Here is a 27,298-nt window from a genome sequence, read left to right as displayed (position 1 = left end):
GGTCAGGGAATTCTGTGCTGAGGCTGTTGCCGTGCACTGCTTAGCAGCAACTCTGGCCTCTACCTCCTGGATTCCAGTAGCAACCCTCATCCCCAGTCACTGGCCACCATGTCTCCAGATATTGACAGATCCACATGCAAGCTAGACAGAGCACACACGTGCACCTTATCAGAACTCATCAGCTGTTCCCTCTCACCAGGCGGACCACAGACTTTATTATACAAGTTGGGACTCTTTTGAGGGTCAAGGGGCAAAGTAAAAGTAATCACACAAGAGCAACAGATGTCAGCCAGAACCATTCCAAGAAAACCAGGACCATGGTCACCCTGCCTCTCCCTCAACACACACATGCAAAGTCAATCAGCACCTTGAGCTACTCACTGTCCTATCTTAGCAGTTCATACCAGGGTCAGCTGTGGCCAAACCAGAGGGGTCAGCTATGCTAAGAGGGACAGTGCAAGGCACACATGCTTCATGCAGCCAGGCTCACTACTTACATCTTTGTTGCCATCTTTGTTTTGGTCATAATGCTTGTGGCAATACCTGCAAGGGAGAAAGTGGCTGTTGGACAAGGTCAAGTCTAGAGAGAGGACAGTGATGCTGCCTGCATGACCAGCCTGATGACAGCGAGACCGGGGGCCAGTTCCCTCTCCTCCTGCTGCAGAATGGAGGGGTGGCCTTCTTAGCTTCTCACACCTCTCATCTCTCTGGGGCGGGGGTATGGACGGACTCTTTTAGACCTTTGGGAGGTGGGTGACAGGGTCAACGTACTCTTCAGCCATCCTCGTGTCCTTCAGGATGTGGACATAGATGAAGAGAGCTTGTTCGTGTTTCCCCATGCGTCCCAGCAAAAGAGCACGCTCTTCTAAGAGGCCTGAGGGGGGAAAAGGAGCATGTGTAACCATCCACCGTCAGGCAGGCCTAAGGCTAGGGGCCAAGCTATTAGAGCAATGGAAATTGGGGAAATACAAAATTGGAAAAAGTATTTTTATTAGTTGGGATTTTTTTCAAGGAGAAAATTACTAAAATTTTTGTTTTGGGTGGGTTTTTTAAATTTTGGTTTTAAATTTTACTGAAATATTGTTGACTTACAATGTTCTATTAGTTTCAGGTATACAGCAAAATGATTCAGTTATATATATGTGTATATATATTTCTACATAGATATGTACATATTCTTTTTTAGAGTCTTTTCCATTATAGCTTCTTATAGGATTTTGAGTATAGTTCCCTGTGCTCTACAGCAGGTTAAAATTTTCAAAAGGGATGAGAGGAGGGAGCTATTTTAGGAGGTACTCTATCCCATCTTTTTGTGATCACTCAATAAATGGAGTAACAACACTCAATGATCAGCCAAGTGCACAAGCATTTGTGAGGTACCAGGTACTTCAGTGAAGGTAAGAAGACCCCTGGTCTCTGCTCTCATGGAGCTTACGCATCAGACAGATAGGTGTCTTTTACAGACAAATTATGCCCGATTACAAAAACTGCTAAACCATGAACTTGGCCAAGAACATGTACTGAAGCAATAAACAGGTTTCAACCTGGCTAACTATTGGTATGTGGTGCACACCCAAAAGAGACTCCTCTCAGTCATGGTACAAAAGTAGGCCTGCATCATGTGGTCTTGTTTCCCAGGCCTGACTTTGCGGAGGTCTGGGGAACCTCTAAAAGAGAAAGATCAGTTTGTTTGTTTTTGTGGTTTTTTTAGGGCCGTACCCGTGGCAGATGGAGGTTCTCAGGAGTTGAATTGGAGCTGCTGCTGCCAGCCTACGCCACAGCTCACAGCAACGCTGGATCCTTAACCCACTGAGTGAGGCCAGGGACTGAACCTGTGTCCTTATGGATGCTAGTCAGATTCATTTCCACTGAGCCACGATGGGAACTCCGGGAAAAATCAGTTTTTGCATCATCTTCTGCGAAAGTGGCTCTGGAACTAAGCCAGACACTCACCATCAAAAGGAAAATCACAGATGAGCCGGGCTGGATCATAGTAGCCAGAAATTTCCAAGAATAAGAGGAGCTTCCGTCGATATTCTCCCAGTTCTCCCTCTTCCTCACCAGCAGGGACTGGAGCTGTGCCTTTAAGGGAAACCAAGCTCAACACATCAGGAGGCTGTGTTGGGCAGCAATGGGGGGAGTTATCAAGAAAAACAAGGGGATGGGGTTCAGCGATGTCACCGCCATGATTGGAAAAGGCCCCCACAGTGGTTTCCAACTGGCCTTCTCTTGGTTATAGTCTCTACATGGCACCCAAACATCAGCTTGAGAGTTAAAAAAAAAAAGCAAACAAACTACTAGAGAGGCACTCAGACAAACAAACCTGTTTCTTTTTTTTTCTTTTCTTTTTGTCTTTTTGCCATTTCTTGGGCTGCTCCCATGGCATATGGAGATTCCCAGGCTAGGGGTCAAATCGGAGCTGTAGCCGCCAGCCTACGCCAGAGCCACAGCAACGCAGGATCCGAGCCGTGTCTGCAACCTACACCACAGCTCACGGCAACACCGGATCCTCAACCTACTGAGCAAGCGCAGGGATCGAACCCGCAACCTCATGGTTCCTAGTCGGATTCGTTAACAACTGAGCCATGACGGGAACTCCAAACCTGTTTCTTATCAGTGCAGTTGTCACTCTGCAGACACATCTGCTCCTTCCCCATCCGCCAGGGGTGCCAGCCAAAGAGGCTCACATGTGAGCTCCTGCATCTTACGGGCTGGCTTCCCAAGGCACTTCTGGCCCCCTGGGCCTGCAGAGAAGGTCTACTTCCCTACCCCACGCATGGCACCCAGGGCCACCCCGCTTCCTGAGGACTGGTACCTGCAGGGAAGGACAGGAGATATTCCTTCATCAGACCTTGCACCTTCTCACAGTACAGCTGGATCAGGCAGTTGTGGAACCGGGAGCCCGTCTCCTCCCAAACGTGGATGACGTGTTCCTGAGGTGAGACAGAGGTCTGCCAGTACCCTCTGTGGTGGGACCCAGCCCAGCCACCCAGGTTCCCTCACATTTTTAAGGCCCAACAGGTCCCACCCAGACTGTCCCCTAATTAAGTTGCACAGATTACCAGGGGACAATCTTCTAAAATCACTAGGACATTTCACAATACAACCCAGCAATACCAGGAATTATGTGCTTGATTTCCAAACTAGGCTCCTTTATTAACTCTGCCTCATCATCCTCCAAATCAGCCCATCTAATTAAAGTTAAATATTGGCATTCTGGTACTTAGGACTGACAGCATTGTCCTGTGGTCACAGTTGAGTCTGGTTGTACCAATGTGAGTTTGAAATGTTCTTCTCAAACATCTTTCTCTTCTATCCCTCTGTACATTACCTAGATTTAGGAAGTAGCATCAAAAAGGTCTCCTGGGACTCTGTCTTCAGAGGAGATTAAAAGAACCCTCTTCCTTACATCCCCTCCAATCCCCAAGGGACACAAACCCCAATCACTGACTCATGGAGTCCTGGATCCTGGCTTGGAAGATTTTTTAGTTCAGATCAAAAAATATCTTACCAGATAAGGAATAGCCAGACTCTTAAAATTCTCTATTAAGAAGCCAAGCACTCGGTCTCGTGGCAGAGACTCCACCTCTGGGAGGTCTTCAGTAAATATCTGTTGGAACAAAACCTGAGCTCCAGCAGCAGAACTATCTGACTGCAAGTCTTCCAAAGGCACATGTGCACCAGCGTAGAGGCAAGTGGACAGACAGTGTGGCAGGAAGGATGGGCATCTGCAGCCAGTTAGTGTGGGACAGACTAGGTCACGGGTCTCCTGACATCTGTCTACCAGGGCTCTTCCCGCTCCACCCTACTGCTGTCGCATGTTTCCCAGTCTTTGAAACACCAGAGAAGCTGCATGAATCCTTCTTGTCCCTCCACCACCACCACTGCCTTAGGAGAATCATGACCAACTGTAGTGCCAGATAAATCCAAGGGACCCCTGTGACCTACCTTCAGGCCATCCTCTGGAAAATCCCTCAGTACCCACACTGAGTAGGAAAAAATCAAGTGCAGGTTTTCTGTGCCTAGAGGGAAGAGTAAGACTTGTCAGCAGATGCAGCCCACTCTCTCTGCCCTCAGGACTGGGAAGGCAGGTGCCTGTCCAAGCACCAGCCACTCAGGGCTGTTGGGCTCACCAGGCTAGCCACACACCAAGGGGCAGTCATGGTTCCACCACCGGGCAACTTTCACCCCAGCTGAGGAACTCAGTTGGGTGAATACAAGGGAAGGAGGGGACTGACCGGCCAGAATCAGGAAAGGAGAGAGATCGGGTCCCCATGAACACAGCCCCTTCCCTATGCCTGCCCATCAGCTGGACTCACCCAGATGTTGCAGGTACTGCACTGTCCTTTCATGGCCTTTCAGAGGGGAATTTGCTTTCTTGGACTGGTCCACCAGCACCTGCAGAGCTGGCCATGAAACCCAAGAACAAGATCATGAGCCCCTCCCAGAAGGCGCATCTCCACACAGGGTCATCACACCCCAGGAGGCATACCCCGTCAACATGCAAGAGACCCTCCCCATCAAAGAAACCCCGTCCCCCAGCCACCTTTCTCGTGGAGTCCCTTCTTCTCATACAGGATGATCAGCTCACTGTACTTGTGAGCCTTCTTCAGCACGTGCTCACTCTCTTCGATGTGGCAGTGATTGTTCTCCAGGCGCAGCAGGGGAGCCACCAGGGCCACGTTCGTCTGCAGTGGAGGCAGGACTTCAGCAGAAACTGCTTCCCGGGGAGGCTCACCCTCACCCAGCCCTGGCCCACTTCCGGCAGGAATGTATGATAAGCAAGAGAGAGCAAACCACCCTCTTCCAGACTATGGTAGTGGCCTTACAGCATTTATGCTCTTTCACACAATGTGATAGGTGTTTTTTTTCCAGGGGCAAGGGGGAGAACAGGGAAGTTTTCTTTGGGGAAATACTGTCCCCTCTTCACCTTATAGCACTAACCTGTCTCAGCAGAGGAGACCAGCCTAATGTAAGATTTTGGGTCAACATCTCACCTTATCCCCTCAATTCCAAGAAGCTCACAGATGTCAGGCCAAGAGGAGGTGGTTCCTGTCATCAGGACTTCACACTTACTAGTGATAAGGACCCCAGAGTGGCACCTTCCCAGTTTCAGTGACTGGGGGATTGTGGGGACCTGAGAACTCACGTGCAGGTAGCACTTCAGCAGCGTGGTGTCAATGATCTGCAGCAGCTTCTTCTTGGATTTGATGGTAGGCGTGCCTTCCATGAGCGGGGAGGTGCTAGACTGGTGATCAGAGTCATTCAGCTTCTTCACCAACTGGCTTCGTTTCTGCCAAAGACAAAAATGTGGGGTCGGGAGCTCCCTTCATGGCTCAGTGGTTAATGAACCCGACTAGGATCCATGAGGACACAGGTTTGATCCCCGGCCTCACTCAGTGGGTTAAGGGTCTGGTGCTTCTGTAAGCTGTGGTGTAGGTCAAAGACACGGCTCGGATCTGGCACTGCTGTGGTTGTAATGTAGGCTGGCGGCTACAGCTCCAATTGGACCCCTAGCCTGGGAACCTCCATATGCTGCAGGTGCAGCCCTAAAATAGCAAAAAAAAAAAAAAAAAAAAAAAAGTGGGGTCAAGGGCAGGACTATATCTTCCTGTGTCACCTACCAGGCAATTCCAAAGCCCTCCAAATTAGCTCATACCTTTCCACTCTGATCTCACGTTGGCATTCAGTTTTTATCAGGGATCAAAACAGATGACCACCAAAATGCCAGATGAAATAATAACTATTTACTGGTATTTATTACCCTCCAGGCACTTCATGTATTTTCGTACTTTAAACCTAAGGCAAATGCAGGTATTATCACCCCCATTTTATAAGTGAAGAACCCAAGGCACAGATGTTACAAGGCACCTTGTGAGTAACAGAAGCAGATTTCAAATTATGGCCAGATTCTAAAACCCATGTTCTTTTATTTCTTTAAAAAACTACTTTATTGAGGTTTAAGTTATACACAATAAAATGTACCCTTTAAAAGTATACTATCAGATGTGTGTTGACAGATACATACATCTATGTAACCACCACCCTAATCAAGGAACAGAACCTACCCCAGAAAGTTCCCTTGTGCTCTTCCCAAAGAATTTCACCTACTCCTTCCTGCACTGATCTGATTCCTATCACTAGAGATTCCTTTTTCACCTATTCTAGAACTTCATATAAATGGAATCACCTAGTATGTACTATTTTGTGTCTGGCAATGCCCACGGTCTTACTTGTTCTACCATCTCTCTGGCACAGTGTCAGTACCAGTTGCCTTCACACATTCCAAGCATCAGTGGAGAAGGCTGGGAAAGAATATATGCTGGGAGTCCTAAAGTTATGATACTGGAAGTAGGAGTTCCCGTCCTGGCGCGGTGGAAACGAATCTGACTAGGAACCATGAGGTTGCGGGGTTGATCCCTGGCCTCGCTCAGTGGGTTAAGGATCTGGCACTGCCACGAGCTGTGGTGTAGGTTGTAGACATGGCTTGGATCCTGCGCTGCTGTGGCTGTGGCGTAGGCCAGTGGCTACAGCTCCGATTAAATCCCTAGCCTGGGAACCTCCAAATGCTGCAAGTGTGGCCCTAAAAAACAAAAAACAAAAAAAACCCCCAAAAACTGGAAGTAGAAGATATTTTGTGATGCCACACACTTGGGAGACTTTCTGCCTCAGGAATCTTTTTCACTTGGCACATGGGCTGTGCAACATGCAAAAAGAGGCGATATTTGTGTGTTCCCTGCAGGCTGCCAGCCACCCCTGGAGCCCTATGTCAAGGAAGTGCCAAGGCAATGGATGCCTGATTGGATCTGTGGGACACCCACTGAACCACTGACCCAGAAGTAGGTGGTGGGAAGCCAGCTCACAGTTCTCTTCTGTTTTTTTCTTTTCAGGGCCAGACCCGTGACATATGGAGGTTCCTGGGCTAGGGGTCCAATCAGAGCTACAGCTGCTGGCCTATACCACAGCCACAGTAACATGGGATCAAAGCTGCGTCTGCAACCTGTACCACAGTTCATAGCAACACCAGATCCTTAACCCACTGAGCAAGGCCAAGGATCGAACCCGTGTCCTCATGGATACTAGTCGGGTTCGTTAACTGCTGAGCCATGATGGGAACTCCCCAGCTCACAATTTTCTCGGGCCTATCAGGGGGAAACCCTCCAAAGCTTTGTAGAATACTTATGGGAAAAGTTAACAAGTTCTCTGACTCTGAGTGGGTGCAAATAATAACAAATAAATAATAGCCTTCTGCACAGAAATTTAGGGTTCAGAGGCTTCGATGGAGATATTAGTTTCAGTGCTGCCTGAAAATTTATCTGCCCATAACAGTAAATTGAAAATAATTTAAGTCTGAATACTCCCCCTAAAAAAACATGTCATAGAAGAATATTTAATGATAGGAAAGGACTTTCCTAACATATGGCTGAATGTTTTAAAAGTAAGCTGCATACAGCAGAAATTGGCACAACATTTATTATAAATCAACTATACTTTAATAAATTGTTCTGCTACATCATTAATCAAAGCACTATGTATTAAAAAGCAAGCTATATAGGGAGTTCCTGTTGTGGCGCAGTGGTTAACAAATCCGACTAGGAACCATGAGGTTGCGAGTTCGATCCCTGGCCTTGCTCAGTGACTTAATGATCCGGTGTGGCTGTGAGCTGTGGTGTAGGCTGCAGACGCGGCTTGGATCCCACGTTGCTGTGGCTGTGGCATAGGCCGGCGGCTACAGCTCCAATTGGACCCCTAGCCTGGGAACCTCCATATGCCAAGGGAGTGGCCCAAGAAATGGCAAAAAGATTAAAAAAAAAAAAAAAAAGTAAGCTATATAATGATAAATAATTTGATATTCATTTGTAATAAATAAACCGAATAAATAAATACACAAAAACTATTCACAAGTACATACAAAATTCTGGAAGAACAACAGTAGGAAAACCTTTTCTTTAGGTGGTAGAGTTACAGGTGATTTTCATTTTTGTTTCACACCTTTCTGTGTTTCCCAAATTTTCTGCATAGAGGAGGTATTTTTTCCAAAAATACGTATGTTCCCAAAAAGTTTGCTTTAAAAAACTAATTCTTAGGAGTTCTCATTATGGCTCAGCAGGTTAAGAACATGACATAATCTCCATGGGGATATGGGTTCGATCCCTGGTCTTGCTCAGTGGGTTAAGGATCCAGCATTGCCACAAGGTGTGGCGTAGGTCGCAGACGTGACTTGGATCTGGTGTGGCTGTGGTGTAGGCCTGCAGCTACAGCTCCAATTTGACCTCTAGCCTGGAAACTTCCATATGCCACAGGTGCAGCTACAGAAAAACAAAAACAAAAACTAATTCTTTTCTATCAACTAAACTTCTCTCTTTTGGGGAGATCCCATTGTGGCTCAGTGGGTTAAGAACCCAACATTGCCTCTGTGAGGATGTGGGTTCAATCCCTGGCCTCACTCACTGGGTTAAGGATTTAGCATTGCCATAAACTGCAGTGTAGGTCACAGATGCACGTCAAATCTGGCTTTGCTCTAGCTGTGATGCAGGTCCTAGCTGCAGCTCTGATTTGATCCCTGGCCCAGGAATTTCCCTATGCTGCAGGTACGGCCATAAAAAGAAAAAAAAAAAAAAAAAAAAAAAACTTCTCTCTTTTTAGTTCCTGTGGTAGCTTAGTGTGAATTTACCAGGAACTGAGTGTGTTTCCTGGTATTAGGATTTTGCAAAAAAGAGCTCAATACTATTGTTAAAAAGGGAGATAAAGCAGAACAAAAAGACCCCCACGCCCATCCGAGATTCTACAGCATTCATTTTTGGAAGACCTGTGGCATTATGGAAGGCCCTCAATTCCCTCCCATAGAGAAGCAGGTACTGGAACCCCCAGGTAAACTCTTCCATACATTTCTTTTTAAAATTATAGTTGATTTACAATGTTGTGCCAATTTCTGCTGAATAGCAAAGTGACTCAGTTACACACACACACACACACACACACACACATATATATATGTATATATATTTTATATACATATATATATATATACACACACCCATTTTTATATCATTTCCCACCATGATCTATCCCAGGAGATTAGATACAGTTCTCTGTGCTATACAGTAGGACCTTGTTGTTTACCCATTCTAAATATAAGTTGTTTACCCATTCTAAATATAATAGTCTGCATCTACTACCACTCACTTTTGTATCATACCTACCTGTGTCAGGTAGTCAATCAGAGCTAAGTGAGCCTTCTCCAACTCAGCCCCAGAGAGCACAGGCAGCGGGTTAGGATACTGCAGTTGCTTCCTGTAGTCTGTGGGTAGCAGGTCTGGGTACAAGCCCATCACATGGGTAGGATCTACATGGAAAGTAAACATGATCCCCAGAAAAAACACAACAATTTGAGGATAAACTAAAACAAGATTATTACTACAGCAAAATAAGTTCCAGACTGATTATTTAAAAGGAATGACTCAAGTTCATACAAACTACAGCTATACACATATATTTTAAGTAGTATTTATATGTATATTTCACTAAAACTTCTCAAAAACGGCATGACTCTATTTCAAGACATACACAGAACTGGAATTGAATATTCATTATCTCGCTAAAAGCAAGAGAGAAAAAAAATTTCCCAAAGAAAAATTGATAAGACACTGAAGTTGAAAGATCAAAAGGCTAAATAATTAAAAAAAGATGTCAAAAAAGGAACATAAGTAAAACAAAAAGACCAGGAAACAGGCTACAGAATATATTTGAAGCATAAAAGACTAATAGGTTGATTATATAAAACAAATTCACACAAACTGCTTAAAAAAAAAAAAGATTTCATTTGATTAATGGAAAAACTAACAAGAGAAGAATATAAGTGGGAAAGTGTTCTGCTACATCATTAATCAAAGCACTATGTATTAAAAATGTCAAAGGTAGCATTTTTATATGCACTTATTTTTTTATTAATTAATTATTATTTTTTGGGTGGGCATACCCACAGCATGCAGAAGTTCCTGGGCCAGGGATCAAACCTGTGTCACTGAAGTAACCAGAGCCACTGTGGTGACAACACCAGATCCTTAATCTGCTGAGCCACAAGGGAACTCCTTTATATGCATTTAATTAAAGTTATTTTTATATAATACTACCCAGTGCTTGTAGTAATGTGAAAATGAATCACTCTTATACTGCGAAGGCAAAAATATGGATACCTCAATCAGGAAAAAAGCACTCAGACCACTTCTAAGAGTTTATTCTCAGAAAACAATCCAAAGATGAGAGGACATGGGAAGTGGGGTCAGTGCACCCAGGGAAACCACAAGCTCACACCTACTCCAGCTCTAGCCATTCCATAAGGTAGCCCTAGCAGCACTTAGCACACCCCTGGAAACCCCCAGCCAGCCTGCAAAAGCTGGCCAGCATATGCCATATACACATAGAATGTTCCAGCACAAGCCCACACCTTCAAAACTAGGAGAGCTAACTGTTCTTACCTAATTCATAAAAACACAGAAAGTCAAACAAAACAAGGAGACAGAGGAATATATTCCTAACAAAAGAACAAGATAAAATCCCAGAAATAAAAACGTAAAGAAACAGAGATAAGTAATTTACAATAAAGAGTTCTAAGTAATGTCCATAAAGACGCTCAACAAACTAGGGAGGACTATGGAGGAATACAGTTAACTTCAATGAAGAGTTAGAAAATATAAGAAAGAACCAATCAGAGCAGAAGCATACAATGACTGAAATGAAAAATATACTAGCAGGAATCACAGATTAGATGATACAGCAGAACACATAAAGGATCTGGAAGACAGAACAGTGAAAATCACCTAAACAGAACAGCAAAAAGGGAAAAAAAATGAAAAATTATAAGGACAGTTTAAGGGACAACTGTAATGTTAAGAGTATAAACCTTCATCATAGGGTTCCCAGAAGGAGAAGGGAGAAAAGGGCAGAAAATCTACTTAAAGAAGTAATAGCTGAAAACTTCCCTAACCTGTGGAAGGAAAAAGATATTCAGGTCCAGGAAGTATAGAGAATCCCAAACAAGATGAAGTCAAAGAGATCCAAACCAAGACATATCATAATTAAAATAGGGAAAGTTAAAAATGAGGAGAGAATTTTAAAGACAGCAAGAGAAAAACAACTGGTCACACATAAGGGAACCCTCATGAGGCTATCATTTGATTTTCCAGCATAAATGCCAGAAGGGAGTGACATAATATATTTAAAGTGCTGAAAGGAAAAAAACAAAAAAAAATTACAACCGAGAATACTCTACCCTACAAGGTTACCATTCATAATTGAAGGAAGATAAAAGAGTTTCTCAGATAAGTAAAATATAATAGTTTACCACTGCTAACCAACCTTAAAAGAAATGTTAAAGGGTCTTCTTTAACTGGAAAAGAAATGGCCGTAACTAGAAGAAAAAAATATATGAAAGAGAAAAAAAAAATCTCACTGGTGAAAGCAAATATATAGTAAAGGCAGTGGAGCAGCCACTTTAAAAGCTAACAGAAAGGTTAAAAGACAAAAGTCATAAAACCAACTATAGGAGTTCCTGTTGTGGAGCAGCAGAAACGAATCTGACTAGGAACCATGAGGTTGAGGGTTCGATCCATGGCCTTGCACACTGGGTTAAGGATCCAGCATTGCAGTGAGCTGTGGTGTAGGTTGCAGACGTGGCTTGGATCCCATGCTGCTGTGGCTGTGGTGTAGGCCGGAGGCTGTAGCTCTGATTGGACCCCTAGCCTGGGAACCTCCATATGCTGTGAGTGCAGCCCTAAAAAGAAAAAAAATAAAAATAAAAATAGAACCAACTATAACCACAATAAGTAGTTAAACGATACACAAAGTGAAAAGATGTAAAATATGATGTCAAAAGCATAAAAATTAGGAGGAGAGGTAAAAATATATTGCTTTTTAGAATGCGTTTAAACAAGCAAATATAAGCTTAGAATAAACTGCTAATTTACAGACAGAAACATATGAACCTCATGGTAACAAACCAAAAACCCTACAATACCAAAAAATAAAGATAAAATAAACCAACAACAAAACCCACCAAAAACAAACAAGAGAATGGAACCCAAACATAATACTAAAGAAAATAAACCATAAGGGAAGAGATTAAAAGAAGAAAGGACCAGAGAAGAACTATAAAAACAACCAGAAAATAAATTTTTAAATGGCAATGAGTACATACCTATCAATAATCACTTTAAATGGACTAAATGTTCCAATCAAAAGACATAGGGCAGCTGAATGGATAAAAAAACAAAACCCATATAAATGCTGCCTCTAAGAGACACAATTCAGATCTAAAATGCAAAAGGAAATACAAAAAATGAAAACAAACAAACAAAATAAGCAAAAGAATAGGAAAGACAGTTCACGCAAATGGAAATGAAAAGAAAGCTGGAGTAGCAATACTCATACCAGAAAAAGTACAGTGGTTTTTTGGTTTTTTTTGGTCTTTTTGTCTTTTTTTTTTTTTAATACGTATTTTTTTTATTTACTTTTTTTTTTTTTTTGTCTTTTTGCTATTTCTTTGGGCCACATATGGAGATTTCCAGGCTAGGGGTCTAATCGGAGCTGTAGCCGCCAGCCTACGCCAGAGCCACAGCAATGCAGGATCCGAGCCGCGTCTGCAACCTACACCACAGCTCACGGCAACGCTGGATCGTTAACCCACTGAGCAAGGACAGGGACTGAACCCGTAACCTCATGGTTCCTAGTCAGATTCGTTAACCACTGCGCCACGACGGGAACTCCCTTTTTGTCTTTTTAAGCCCGCAGCCACAGCATATGGAGGTTCCCAGGCTAGGGGTTGGAGCTACAGCTGCCAGCCTACACCACAGCCACAGCAACGCAGGATCTGAGCCACATCTGCAACCTACACCACAGCTCACAGCAACGCGCAGATCCTTAACTCACTGAACTAGGCCAGGGATCGAACCCACAACCTCATGGTTCCTAGTTGGATTCATTGCCACTATGCCATGACAGGAACGCCCAGAAAAAGTACATTTTAAAACAAAGATGTTAACAAAGACAAAGAAATTGACAGTAATACAATAATAGTAGGGGACTTTAATACTCCTCTTAGATCAATGGATAGAAAATCAGTAAGGAAACAATGACCTTAAATGACACATTAGACCATACGGACTTCTTTATATATATATATACACAGAACATTCCATCCTCAAACTGCAGAATACATATCCTTTTCAAATGCACATGAAGGAGTTCTTGTCGTGGTGCAGTGGTTAACAAATCCGACTAGGAACCATGAGGTTGCGGGTTCGATCCCTGCCCTTGCTCAGTGGGTTGGTGATCCGGCATTGCCGTGAGCTGTGGTGTAGGTCGCCGACGTGGCTCGGATCCCACGTTGCTGTGGCTCTGGTGTAGGCTGGCAGCTACAGCTCCGATTTGACCCCTAGACTGGGAACCTCCATATGCCGCGGGAGCAGCCCTAGAAAAGGCAAAAAAGACAAAAAAAAAAAAAAAAAAAAAAGTCAAATGCACATGGAACATTCTCTAGGATAGATCACATGTTGAGCCACAAAACAAATTTAAAATTGAAATTATATCAAGCATCTTTTCTGACCACAAATGTATGAAACTAGAAACCAATTACAGGAAGAAAACTGGAAAAAACAGAAATAATCAAGATTAAACAACACTCTAGTAAACAACCAATGAGACAGTGAAGAAAGTAAAAGTATCTCTCAAACTATAAAAATGGAAACACAATTTTCCAAAATCTATGAGACACAGCAAAGGTAGTTCTAAGATGGAAGTTTATAGCCATATAGGCTTATTAAACAATCTAACTTTACACCTAAAGGAACTAGAAAAAAAAAAGCCCAAAGTTACCAGAATGATGGAAACAATACAGACCAGAGCAGAAATAAATGAAATGGAGACAAAGTAAAACAAAACCCTAAAACAAAACAAACAAAACCCAGAAAATGTCAATGAAAGTAAGAGTTGGTTCTTTGAAAAGATAAACAAAATTGATAAACCTTTAGCCAGACTCATCAAGACAAAGAAAGAGAGGGCCCAAATAAATAAAATCTGAAATCAAAAAGATATTACAGGAGTTCCCATCGTGGCGCAGTGGTTGGTGAATCCGACTAGGAACCATGAGGTTGCGGGTTCAATCCCTGCCCTTGCTCAGTGGGTCAAGGTTCCGGCGTTGCCGTGAGCTGTGGTGTAGGTCGCAGACGTGGCTCAGATCCTGCATTGCTGTGGCTCTGGCGTAGGCCGGCAGCTACAGCTCCGATTCGACCCCTAGCCCGGGAACCTCCATATGCCGCGGGAGCGGCCCAGGAAATGGCAAAAAGACAAAAAAAAAAAAAAAGATATTACAACTAATTCCACAGAAATACAATCAACAAGTGACCATTATGGGAGTTCCCATCGTGGCTCAGCAGAAATGAATCTGACTAGCATCCATGAAGATGCAGGTTTGATCCTTGGCTGTGCTCAGTGGGTTAAGGATCTGGTGTTGCCATGAGCTGTGGTGTAGGTTGCAGACATGGCTCGGATCTGGCATTGCTGTGGCTGTGGTGTAGGCCAGCAGCTACAGCTCGAATTCATCGCCTAGCCTGGGAACCTCCATATGCCGTAGGTGCGGCCCTAAAAAGACAGAAGTCAAAAAAAGAAAAAATAAATAAATAATTAAAAAGTGAACTATTATATGACCTTGCAATTCTAGTTCTAGCTAATTATTGAAAGAAAGTAAAAATACTAATTTAAAAAGATAAATGCACCCCAATGTTCACTGCAGCATTATTTTTTTGCCAAGATATGGGAGCAACCTAAGGGTCCATCAATAGATGAATGGATAAAGATGTACTATATATTTATGAATGGGCTATTAGTCATAAGAGAAAATTTAATTTGTCATTGGCAACAACATAAATAGACCTAGAGGGTATTATGCTAAGTGTGACACATTCTTTAACATGAATTAGCTCACGTGCAACTGGTTAAGTGGGAGAATGTTGTCAGTATGAGGCAAAAGCTGTATTGGTTGGTAAGCAATTTTCCCCAGCCTGTTAGTATTTTGATGTGACCAGGGACAAGTATTTTCACAATTAAAGAGAAACCTTAACTATACAGGGAGATCTAAAGAGCTGAAAATCCTACAAAAGTGCCCTCTTTTAGTTCAGTAGAAGCTAGTTAATTAGCAGCTTCAAGAACCAGTATATTTTCTATGAAGTTAAATCATCTGGGGAAGATGAGAATTAAAATGAAGCAAAGATGTTCTCCCCATATTAACTGTTTGGAGGTCTCACAAAGGAGTCTATACCCAGGATCGGATTTTTTTTTACTCTGATGAAACTAGTTTTTATTAGAAGAAAATATTGTCAAAGGAGAAAGCACAGCCCCAGGGTTTAAGGCTCTAAAGGACTATCATTACCAACACCAGTCGAAATTTATTTTAGGAGGATAATTATTTTTATTAGTGTTCCACTTACAAAGTTGTCTAGGTTTTCCAAGGTCTGCTCCAATGTTATTCTTCCCATAAATCCTGTTATTTTTCATATCTGTTATAGAATATAATGTGCAGGACCACATTCAAGGCATTAGAGTAAAATATGCCTTCATGTCAATACATATAAAAAACGGTGCCATATGAATATCCTGGCCATTAGAAAGGGATCCAGCCTCCCTACTGTAAACAAACAAAGGGATATTTTGTTAAGATATCAGTCTCATGTGTCAGGATCAGCCTGTCACTAGTAATCTGATGATCTCTGGACATATCAAGAATATCCACTTACAGAACCTAAGGACCAGACCTTAGATTGAGGTCAGTCAATGGAGGTGCTGCCCAAGAGAACCAGTCAATAGCCAGCTGCCCCCAGATGACATCACCACCAGCACACACCTCCTGCCACTGGGAAGGGTCCACTTGTGCCTTATCTTCTGTACTAGACTGCTCTTTGAAAAGCACAATTCCTGTCTGCTTACTGTTGCTTGGGGCCCAGCAGAGTGTACTGCACCCTCTGAGAGCTCAGTATATATTTGTGGAATGAATAAATTAAAAGGCAGTAGCTTCATTAAGATTGACCTAACAGCTTTATGATTGAAGTTCAAGTGTTGTCAGTACATGGGAAAAGGACCAAGTTATTACAGCAGATCTAGCTTATGATGCCAGTGTCTTCCCAAAGAGCTGATGGCACACTGAAGACAAATGCTCCAACTAAGTTCATTCTGAGGAAGGGTGCCAGGTATTCATGGATTTAAAATTATTCAGCTTCCATCCCCCTTCTTAAGAGGAACCTATTCTTTTTGGTGAGCTACCCCTCCTACACCACATGCCAGCTTGGTGGGAGAACAGTCCTAGGCACTTACCTTGGCCTTCGGAGGCAGGGGATAGCCACAACCTTTTTCCGCACCCCTAGTACAGTCAGAGGTAGTGAGACCATGACCTAGTCCCAGCCAATCGGATACCCTTGATCTTGAAAAAGTGATTTAAGGTTGACAAGCAGTATGGCACACACCAACATATATCCAACCCTACACACTTCTTTTATGCAATGACGATAATCCTCCAAGAGCTGGGGTCTATGCTCCCATGCCTTGAACTTGTAAAGCCTTTTTAAATCAACAGAGTATAGGAGAAGTAACCATCATAAAAGGCACTGAGGCTTCCTGCTTGGTCTCTTGGATTGCTCACTCCAGGAAAAGCCAGTGATTCTTCATAAAGACATTCAAACAACGTTATGGAGACACACCCTTGGACAAGAAGTGAGGCCCCCAGTCCACAACCAGCACAAACTTGTCAGCTATAAGAGTAAGTCCTCTTGGAAGTGGATCCTCCAGCCTAGTCAAGACTTCAGATGAAGGTAGCCCAGCCAGCAGGTAGTACAACTGCAACTACAAGAGAGCCCAAGCAAGAACTGCCCAGCTTAGCCCTCAAATTCCTAACTAACAGATACCAAGAGAGATAACAGATGATTTATTTTAAGCCACTAAATTTGGGGCTGGTGTTTGATAGCTAAGACAAACTGATGGGGAGCAATTTTTATTGAGGATGAAACAACAGGGGAGGTGGTAGCAGTGACAGCTAAGGAAGGGGCTGTGCCAGCAGAGGACTGCCCCTGCTGTCTTGGCTACAAAGAAATTACTGTCTGGCTCCCTGTTTCCTGCTGGGAGGGCCTCCAGAGTAACCTTGGGTTCTATCATTCCCAAGCCTGGTCCCCCCCTAATTTTGAAGGCTCCTCCACTTGCCATTCTCCTAATATTCCAAGAAACCATACTTGATTTAACCAGCTACTGCTTAACTGATCAGAACTGGTCTCCACTGATCACAACCAAGAACCTTCACGGATAAAGGGAGTTTCCATATTTTATTACTGGCCAAGGTCAAGGGAAGGTAGAAAAAAGGCGACACAAAGAGGAGGAAAAAAGAGGAGAGAAAGATATAGAGTCAAGCCAAGTATATATATAGCTTGATCTATAAGCAAAAATGGAATATACTCAAATGAAAAATTTAATAATAACAGCAAATACTTACCTGGCATTTATTAAGTACCACACACTGTTCTAAGCACTTTACTGATCTAAGCATTTTACTTAATCTTCACAGCAACACTATGAGCTGAGTAGTACTACTTGCCCTGCCTTACAGAGCAGAAAACTGAAGCACAGAGAGGTCTAATAACTCTGCCTGAGGTTAAGCAGTCTGACTCCAGAGCACCTGTTCTCCACCACAACGCTCTAATGTCTAGACAATTTTTAGGACACTGAGAAAAGGAAAGGCTTTGCAGCACCGCCCTATGTGGCTCTCAAAAATGAACTACTGTTGAATCCTACTAAGCTTAGGTCGGTGACTTTGGTCTAGAAAAGCATTCAGAATCTACTAGATGATCAAACACACATACATTGACTTGACTTTGTTACCTTCCTCTAACGGCAAGAGCAAAACATCCCAGAAAACTGGAGGTCTGGATGCATAGGTGAGACCAGAGACTGTAACATCAGAACTGTAAATATGTAGCCACGTGGCCACCTACAGGATCCTGCTATGTACGAGGATCAATTTGGCTGAGTGTAAACTTTCCCCATTCTCGGAAGTCTGGCATCATTTCTCCCTGTTATTTCCAGTTTCCCCTCCCTCGAGGTTTAAGTTCCTCATCCCAAGGCCGTGCCCACTTGTTACCTGTGCCAAGCTTAGCAAAGACCTGCATAGACTCATCAAAACGCTTCTGGCAGAAGAGGTTGAAGGCATACAAGTTCTTGATGTGATGGATCTGTTGCTGCTTTTCACTGTCAGAATCATCCTTCATTTCCTAAAAAGAGAGTAGAAAAGGTAAGAACTCATTCACTCAACCAGTATGTATCTGCATTTACTAGGTATCAGACAGTATCTAAGGCCATGCATATGCCACAGTGTACAGAGCAGTCCCACAGCTCTGCCCTCACAGACTGCCCTTACGTTCTAATCATAAGTAACTAGGCAATCAAAAGACAACAGGGTTTCTACAAAATATCTGACCAGTACTCCTGAACACTGCCAAAGTCCTGAAAAACAAGAAAAGACCAAGAAACTGTCATAGATCAGGGGACACTAAGAACCCATGACAACTAAATAAATACAATGTGATTTCTTTTTTTTTTTTTGTCTTTTTGCTATTTCTTGGGCCGCTTCCGCGGCATATGGAGGTTCCCAGGCTAAGGGTCTAATTGGAGCTGTAGCTGCCAGCCTACGCCAGAGCCACAGCAACGCAGGATCCGAGCCGCGCCTGCAACCTACACCACAGCTCACGGCAACGCCAGATCGTTAACCCGCTGAGCAAGGGCAGGGACCGAACCCGCAACCTCATGGTTCCTAGTCAGATTCGTTAACCACTGCGCCACGACGGGAACTCCCACAATGTGATTTCTAAATCTGAACCTGGGACAGAAAAAGGGACATTAATGGAAAACTTGGTAAAGTCTGAATAAAGTCTAGAGTTTAGTTCAAAAGCAAAAAATCAAAACAAAACAGGGAGAATGATGATGGAAGCGTATGGGAGAGGTATTCAGTCTAGTCTGAGTGGTGCGTCCAGGAAGGCTCCCAGGAGGATTGTGAGATACAGAGGACATGCTGGAGTTGGCCAGGCGAGGACAGGGAGGTGACAGGCAGGAAGAGAGGGAGAGAGGATGCTGCTGGCCAAGAGGCCAGCACATCTGCCAGGCCCGTAAATGTCAGAGAACAGGGCATGCTCAAGGAATGAAAGACATTTAACATAGCTGGCACAGTGGGGAAAGGTCCTGTTCAGAGTAAAATCCAAATAGATACAGCTGCTTATTATCTGTTTCTTCCTCTAACCTTCCTCACCCCCAACCCCACATCCTTTTTAATCAACCTTTACAACATTTATTTCTTCCTTCAAAATGTCTCTCCGTATGTTCCCTCCCTTTCTTTTCTGTTCTATTGCCGTCACCCTAATCCAGACCACCATGAGCATGATGTGGCCGCGCCTGGACTGAGGTCTACTTGGTGCTTTAAAGTCTCTCAAAGCCTGGAGCAGCCTCCTTATATAAGTTATTCCCAGATGTTCAAGCTACATCTTCTGTACCATTCAGGATGGGCTCCAAGCAGCCTGGAAATACTTGTTTCCACTTCTTTACCTTCCTAGGGCTCTGTAGCACTCCCCGTTTCCTGCTCCTCCAAGTCCTTAAAGGGTCCAACCTTAGGATGCCTTTTCCAGCTTAATACCAAAGTTTAGTATTGTAACTGCCTTCTGAAAGTTTCATTTATGCTCTCTGATTTATTTAAATAAAAGATAGGTTCTTTAAAAGCTAAGAGGATATCAAGCAACCTTCCTCATCACAGAGCAGAACACCTAGTAAATTCAAGCCTGGAAAAGAGAAGGGAAAATGGAAACCCACTTCCATCTTTTCTACTGAAGATTAAACAGTCAATCTGCAACAGAAAGATCACTGAGAAGACCCCAGACCTTCCTGTTGAGAAAAATAGATACTCAAAATACTATGTGCTACCTAGTACCCTTTTTGATAAAGTTTAGGAAGTAAATACATATTCAAGCACACAAATATACATAAAAGACTAAACAAAAATTTAAAGGGCAGGATAACATAAAATTTAGGAAAATAGTGTCTAGTGTCTATATCTAGAGGGTAGGCAGATGGGTGGGATGGGGAGAAGGTACAGGTTATAGAAGTTACTTTTGGGGGGCAGGAGAGTGAGTTCATGAGTATTCATTATTTCAAAAATGAAAATAAAATAATTTAGAGCAATAGATGAGTGGGAAAAAAATAGTAAGATGCTGAAATTATATGCCTCAACAAAGAAACAATCTTTATGGGATATTAAATGTCTGTAAATATTAAGATCGGATTTTTTTTTCTTTTTTGGTATTTTTAGGGCTGCACCTGTGGCATATGGAGGTTCCCAGGCTAAGGGTCTAATTGGAGCTATAGCTGCCGGCCTACACCACAGCCACAGCAACACCAGATCCAAGCCACGTCTGCAACCTACACCACAGCTCACGGCAATGCTGGATCCTTAACCCACTGAGCGAGGCCAGGGATCGAACTCAAGTACTCATGGATGCTAGTCGGGTTCATTAACCACCAGAGCCACTATAGGAACGCCTGGATTTTTGTTTTGAATCTATAACTTATACATCCAAAATAAATGTTGCTCTTTAAAAGTATCTACCATATATAATTTTAAATATACATATTTCAAAATTTATGACCACTGTTTTCCTTTCAGAAATAATTAATAAGATACTCTAGAAACTAAGTTTTCCTACTATTATCTGAATAAAAACCTCTTCTCTTTTACCAAATTAGCACTGTCTGGTTTAATGACTAAGTGAAGCTTGGAATGACTTTTAGTTGTTTCCTAAAATCAAATCCACCCTTTAGAGATGACAATAATCACCAGTGGGGATATTTAAATAAACAGACAGAGCTTGAAAGTCAAGTCCAAGAAGCATGCTGGCAATGGAAGCATCACTGAAGCAAGAGCATGGTCAGCACTCTGCAGTGAGTAACATCCCACACAAACATTCAAGGAGAGTGACAGTCACAAGAGTGCAGGCCTGGGAATGCAGCAACCTGAGGTGGGCTCAGAATACCTACTGAAGGCCTGCTTATCTGAACATAGGAACCCACCAGTGAAAGGGCTTTTGAGGGCCCTCCAGATATTGCATTCATCTGAACTGTAACCCTGACATCTGACTGTTTTGGTTTTTTTTTTTTTTTTGCTTTTTAGGGCCACACTGAGGCATATGGAGGTTCCCAGGCTAGGGATCTAAGCGGAGCTACAGCTGCCAACCTACACCACAACTACAGCAATTCGGGATCCGAACCACATCTGAGGCCTACACCACAGCTCACAGCAACAACACTGGATCCTTAACCCACTGATCGGGGCCAGGGATCGAACCTGCAACCTCATGGTTCCTAGTTGGATTCATTTCTGCTTTGCCACAATGGGAACTCCTTGTTATTCTTTACTTTTTCTCTTTTTATGGCAGCACTTCAGCATATAGAAGTTCCTGGGCTAAGGGTCAAAATGGAGTTGCAGCTGCTGGCCTACACCACAGCCACAGCAATGCTGGATCCTTAACAGGCGGAGAGAGGTCAGGGATTGAACCTGCATCCTCACAGACCCTATGTTGGATTTCTTAAGCTGCTGAGCCACAATGGGAACTCTTGATTGTTATTTTAATGTCTACATTGTCTTTAATTTTTCAAGGCGATACTATATCTATTAAATTATTTTACTGTCCTATTAATTCTATGAGATGCTATTATTATAACTGGCATTAATTGTACATTTGACAGATAAGCGAACTGAGACAGTGAAAGCATTTCGAGTTCCCTAGATATTTTATGGTGGGGGCAGATCCTGAATCCAAATCCCCTGACTTTTAGCTCTGTGATATTCCTCCAGTCCAAACTAAATATGAACATAAACTAAAATTACCTGCTCTGGAGAACAATGAGGAAGGCAAGCTCACACCCAAATCTCAGAAACAAGACTTACTGCGAGCTGCAGAGCCAATTCGAACTGCTTGTCCTGGAGAAGCTGCTGGATTTGGGTTGCCATGGGGACTGGAATGAGTCTCCAAACAAAATGGTTGCTGGCCACGTAGATAATGTTTGATCTGGAGAGAGAGTAAGAGGATGAGCAAAAGCGCCATGGCTTTATGGACACACAGAATACTTTAAGCTTTGGAATAATAGGGCAGCTACAGTAAAGAAAGCAGTTCCTTACCCTCCCGAGGTAATGAAACGAGGCCTTTGCAATTCAATGCTCTGGACCAGAAGCCTTGGCTCAAATGTTCGGATCTCTACGTATCGAGGCAACACTGCAATGATGTAGGGAGGCTGGTGCTCTGCACAAGAGAGAACATTCTGAGTTGTATTTCTGCTCTAAGGCTTTAGGTTTATGAACTGATTCAGCTTCTCATTTCTTAGCTGCATTTGGATCTCCAAATAGTCCACTAGTCCAATACCAAGATCCCATACTGTGATACACAAAGGAAAATGTCTTGTCTCAGCGACACTAAGAGAAATCTCATGCACAGAAAAGATGCATCCAGCTTTGTTCAGAGTGACCTGATCCCATTCCTGCTGTTTCCTTGAGCGAACTGGGTGAGAGCGTCACAGGCTCCTTTCTCATCAGTCACAAAACCAGACCAGACCAAGGCCAGCTGCAGCTGCTCCTAATGACACAGCAGCACAAGGTCACACAACTTCTTTTCTCATTCTTTTAGGAAGGTCAAGAAGAGGACAGTTTCTTTCTTCTTCTTTTTCCTTGAAATTGAAATTTCTGGCCAATGTTATTTCTGCTTTAGATTTTCACAGGGATAAGTCATAAAGCTTTACCTGATGCTCACCAGTTCACAGAGAAGGCAGCTGGATGGCATTCTCAGCGTAGCCATTTTCTTTTCTGTTTCTTTTGGCCACGCCCATGGTACATGGAAGTTCCAGGGCCAAGAATCGAACCCTTACTACAGACAGATCCTTAACCCGCTGAGCTACAGGGAAACTCCCAAAGAATATTTATGTGGCTAACTTGCTATAAATTTGTCTTCCTTGTTATTTATATTCTTTCTTTCTTTCTTTCTTTCCTTTTTTTTTTTGTCTTTTTTAGGCCTCATCCACAGCATATAGGGGTTCCCGGACTGGGGGTCAAATCAGAGCTGTAGACACTGGCCTAAACCACAGCCATGCCAGATCCAAGCCACGTCTGCAACCTACAATGCAGGTCACAGCAATGCCATATCCTTAACCCAATGAGCGAGACCAGGGATCGAACATGCGTCCTCATGGATACTAGTCAGATTCATTTCCGCTGAGCCACGAAAGGAACTCCATTATTTATTTTCTGATAAAAGAGTTTTTCAGGTTATATTTGAAATTTATACTCTAAATGAATACTGCAATAAAATTTAAAAGCCAAAGGGAACTCAGAAATGCGGAAACTGAGGCCTAAGTAATACCTTTATCAATTTGAATGCTGTTGTTATTATGTTGATATTTTTCATCTTACCAAAAAAAATAATTAAATAGCCCATGGTTTTGTATTAGATTCTTTTTTTAGGCTGGTCTCATTTTTAAAAGCTATTACAATTTTTTTACATGATAATTTGTATAAATATGTAAAATTTCTCTGTCCTTGTAAAATCTGGCCCACTTTTAATAAGGTCTAATTCAATAAAGAAGCAATCTGGAGTTCCCGTCGTTGTGCACTGGAAACAAATCTGACCAGGAACCATAAGGTTGCGGGTTTGACCCCTTGCCTCGCTCAGTGGGTTAAGGATCCGTCATTGCCGTGAGCTATGGTGTAGGCTGCAGACATGGCTCAGATCTGGCATGGCTATGGCTGTGGCTATGGCTGGCAGCTGTAGTTTCGATTTGACCCCTAGCCTGGGAACCTCCATATGCTGTGGGTGTGGTCCTATAAAGCCAAAAAAGAGAAGAAATCTACAATAAAAATCTTTTTGGTTGTCATATCTTATCATTTTTTCAGTCTCCCCAACTTTTTGACAACAGAGGTGGTCTGGATCTGTCTGCCTCTTCAACCTTGGCAGAGTGGCTGGTGTGCAGCAGGCATATAATGAATGGCTGACATTGATATGATTTGTATACTCAGCGAGCATTTACTAAGAGGCTGTGATATTTCAGGCACTACTCAAAGGGGACCAAGACATGAGCTCCTATGCAAGCAGAGGAGACAGACAACTCACTGGCCAGTGGGACAGGGAGGCTGCCCCAACAAAGAAAGCTGAAAGGGCGGTGGGAACACCAAGGGGGAAGTGACTAATTCTGCCTACGGGTCAGAGAAGACTTCAGAGAGGAAGTGCCACTGAAAGGCGCCTGGTCACAGGAGCATGACACTGGCTGGGCAGAGAAGAAAGGAAGAGGTAGTAGCTTGGAAAAAGGCACAGGGACAGGGAGGCCCTTCTAGAGCCTGGGAAAGTAGTGAGGAGGACAGCAGAGATATAAGCAGAGTTTAAAGTTACTCCATTCTAAGAAGGTTCATCTTCTTCCTGTCAGATGGTCCACTCTACCTAGAAAGAATGTCTTCGCCCCCAGTACTTTAAGGCACAAAAACGCTTTCGAGAAACACTGCCAAAGGTGCCGGGCACTGGCCAAGATTAAAACAAGAGTCAGAAATCCACTTCAGGAGTTCCCGTCGTGGCGCAGTGGTTAACAAATCCAACTAGGAACCATGAGGTTGTGGGTTTGGTCACTGCCCTTGCTCAATGGGTTAACGATCCGGCGTTGCCGTGAGCTGTGGTGTAGGTTGCAGGCGCGGCTCGGATCCTGCGTTGCTGTGGCTCTGGCGTAGGCTGGCAGCTACAGTTCCGATTCGACCCCTAGCCTGGGAACCTCCATATGCCGCGGGAGCGGCCCAAGAAATGGCAAAAAGACAAAAAAAAAAAAAAAGAAAGAAAGAAAAAAATCCACTTCCAGCGTATTTCACACACTTTCACCTCATCTCCCTCTTCTGAAGGGAAAACAAGGGTCCCTAGAATATCACAGAGCTTCTTGTGAAGCTCCTAAACATTCCCCCAATCCCCAAAATGTGTTAATATACATAATTTTGAGCCTTCTAAAATACTCCTTCTGGTCTATTCATCTCTAATCACCAGGAGAATAACCACCCTAGACCATGAGGCTTTTATCAAGACAATCTACCACTCAGGAATCTCCTGGCCACTCAGACCTTCTCCTGAGCCTCTAACAACTGGCCCCTCCTTATTCTTCCATAATCCAGACCATCTGTTTCAGCCAGCTCCATTGCTGGATGCCCTCTCACAAATCAGCATAGCTTCTGCCTTTCTGCTCATTGGTCAAACTATACTTTCTGCCTAGAATGAATGAAATTTTCCTTCAAGCCAGGTCCTAAACTCTCTGCCTGGTCTAGTCCAATCTTAGTGAAACTTCTTACTGACTAACTGAACAATGAATTTTCCCTTTCTAAACCATCAAATCTCAACTCAACACCTTAACCAGGCCCTTGTTTCATCTCTTTAGCCAAGATGTAATCCTTATGTCCTGAGCTAGAGGCCTTAAAGACAGCATGTCCTTATGTCCCCCAAAGCAGTAACTATTTCTTTTCTTTCTTTCTTTCTTTCTTTCTTTTGTTTTTTTTTTAGGCATATGGGTGTTCCTAGGCTAGGGGTCAAACAGGAGCTATAGCTGCTGGCCTTCGCCACAGCCACAGCAACACCAGATCTGAGCCATGTCTGTGACCTACATCACAGCTCACAGTAATGCCTGGATCCTTAACCCACTGAGTGAGGCCAGGGATCAAACCTGAATCCTTATGGATACTAGTTGGGTTTGTTACCACTGAGCCACTACTGGAACTCCAGTCACAAATGCTCACTCTTCCCAGTGAAAAAGAATTTCTGTGAGTATGGTCATATGCTTCCAGGCAATACCATCACAGAGAGCTGGGAGCCTGAGGCAGGTGTCAGAGCAGAAACACATAATGTGTAGGAGAGACACACCTGAATACACCCTGAGCGCTAAGCTAAAAAAACAAGAGCAGCAATTACCACCACGTCAAAGACCTTTGGATGTTGAGTTATACACATTAAAGGACTAAATAAAGAACTTCCAATACTTTCCAAATGTAGTCCATTTGGCAGAGGACACAATAAAACAATTAAAAAGAAGGTCAAAGAAAAGGAACTGAGAGGTAAAAATAGCATTAGACATTCACTTCCTGAGATGTACAATTCTATTACATGATTTCTCCTCTAGGGCAAAACCCAACTTCCTACAAAAACCAGAATATCCTTTTTTTTTGTTTGTGTGTTTTAGGGCCACATCTGTGGTATACAGAAGTTCCCAGGCTAGGGGTCGAATTGGAGCTGCAGCTGCCAGCCTACACTACAGCCACAGCAATGCCAGATCTGAGCTGAATCTGCAACCTATGCCGCAGCTTGCAGCAATGTTGCATCCTTCACCCATTGAGCACGGCTAGGGATCAAACCCACACCCTCATGGATACCAGTCAGGTTCTTAACCTACTGGGCCACAATGGGAACTCCAGGATATCCCATTTTTAATTATTCTAAAATATTTTTCTACTTACAAGAGGAACTGAGAGTGAATGACAGTGGAAACCACAGTCAGCTAAAGCTACCAATGGGGTTCCAATCTGAGGGTGGCACACAGCCCAAGCCCAAGGTGGGAAAGAGCAGTTATGGTGGTCTCACCCATGGCCACTGGAATGTCCGTCCAGTTGAGGGCACACTTCTGCGTGCAAATCCCCTCCTCATTGAGCACCACGGTGAGATCATCTTGACCTACGGCCACCTTTCCATCTGCCAGAGGTGCAACTAAGGGCTCCAGCTGTTTTCCTGTTGGGAAGAGCTCTTTGATGGACCCCTTTCCATCCACCTAAAGGGAGACACAGAGTGAGTCACCCAGCCTTCTCCAGCCAGAGGCATGAACACGATGGCATGGAAAAATCAAGTTAAAACTCCAAACCTACAGAAGCCAATAATATTCGTCATTTGGCATAAAGAAATATTACAGAGTTTGTTATGACAAATTTTGTCACCACAAGATATGCTTTTCTCTAACACAGAGAAAAGCATCTAGGCTGGCAACTAACAATGTCAAGTACTGGCGAGGATACAGAGCAAGTGGAATTCTCATGTGCTGCCGGTGAGGATGCAAAATGGTACAGCCACTCTGTTTTTTGGCATCTCATAAAGTTAAATACACACTTACCATGGAACCCAACAATCCCATTCCTACGCATTTGCTCAAGAAAAACAAAAACCTGCGTTTACAC

The 27,298-nt window shown here is 43.4% G+C and overlaps 1 protein-coding gene across 7 annotated transcripts in view; it reads right to left on the bottom strand.

Moving 5' to 3' along the window:
* The window catches only part of VPS39 (VPS39, HOPS complex subunit), a 54,423-nt gene that overhangs the window by 4,229 nt on the left and 22,896 nt on the right, over nt 1-27,298 (bottom strand). For 4 of the 7 annotated variants that reach the window (XM_013993126.2, XM_013993127.2, XM_021097283.1 and 1 more), the window contains 15 exons: nt 26,715-26,898; nt 22,250-22,370; nt 22,019-22,139; nt 18,173-18,302; nt 15,483-15,551; nt 9,204-9,346; nt 5,150-5,293; nt 4,547-4,688; nt 4,320-4,406; nt 3,949-4,022; nt 3,512-3,610; nt 2,816-2,933; nt 1,954-2,082; nt 772-874; nt 498-543 (listed from right to left, as the gene is read on the bottom strand). In XM_013993126.2, the coding sequence (XP_013848580.2) occupies nt 498-543; nt 772-874; nt 1,954-2,082; nt 2,816-2,933; nt 3,512-3,610; nt 3,949-4,022; nt 4,320-4,406; nt 4,547-4,688; nt 5,150-5,293; nt 9,204-9,346; nt 15,483-15,551; nt 18,173-18,302; nt 22,019-22,139; nt 22,250-22,370; nt 26,715-26,898 (1,710 nt within the window). The remainder of the gene's footprint in view (nt 1-497; nt 544-771; nt 875-1,953; nt 2,083-2,815; nt 2,934-3,511; nt 3,611-3,948; nt 4,023-4,319; nt 4,407-4,546; nt 4,689-5,149; nt 5,294-9,203; nt 9,347-15,482; nt 15,552-18,172; nt 18,303-22,018; nt 22,140-22,249; nt 22,371-26,714; nt 26,899-27,298) is intronic. The other 3 variants (XM_013993128.2, XM_005659713.3, XM_021097287.1) reach the window with 1 other exon arrangement.

This window comes from Sus scrofa, chromosome 1 (assembly GCF_000003025.6).
Source record: "Sus scrofa isolate TJ Tabasco breed Duroc chromosome 1, Sscrofa11.1, whole genome shotgun sequence".
Classification (NCBI taxonomy): Eukaryota; Metazoa; Chordata; class Mammalia; order Artiodactyla; family Suidae; genus Sus; species Sus scrofa.
The sequence above is the reverse complement of the archived record's forward strand: the minus strand, read 5'-3'. Positions and strand labels throughout refer to the sequence as shown.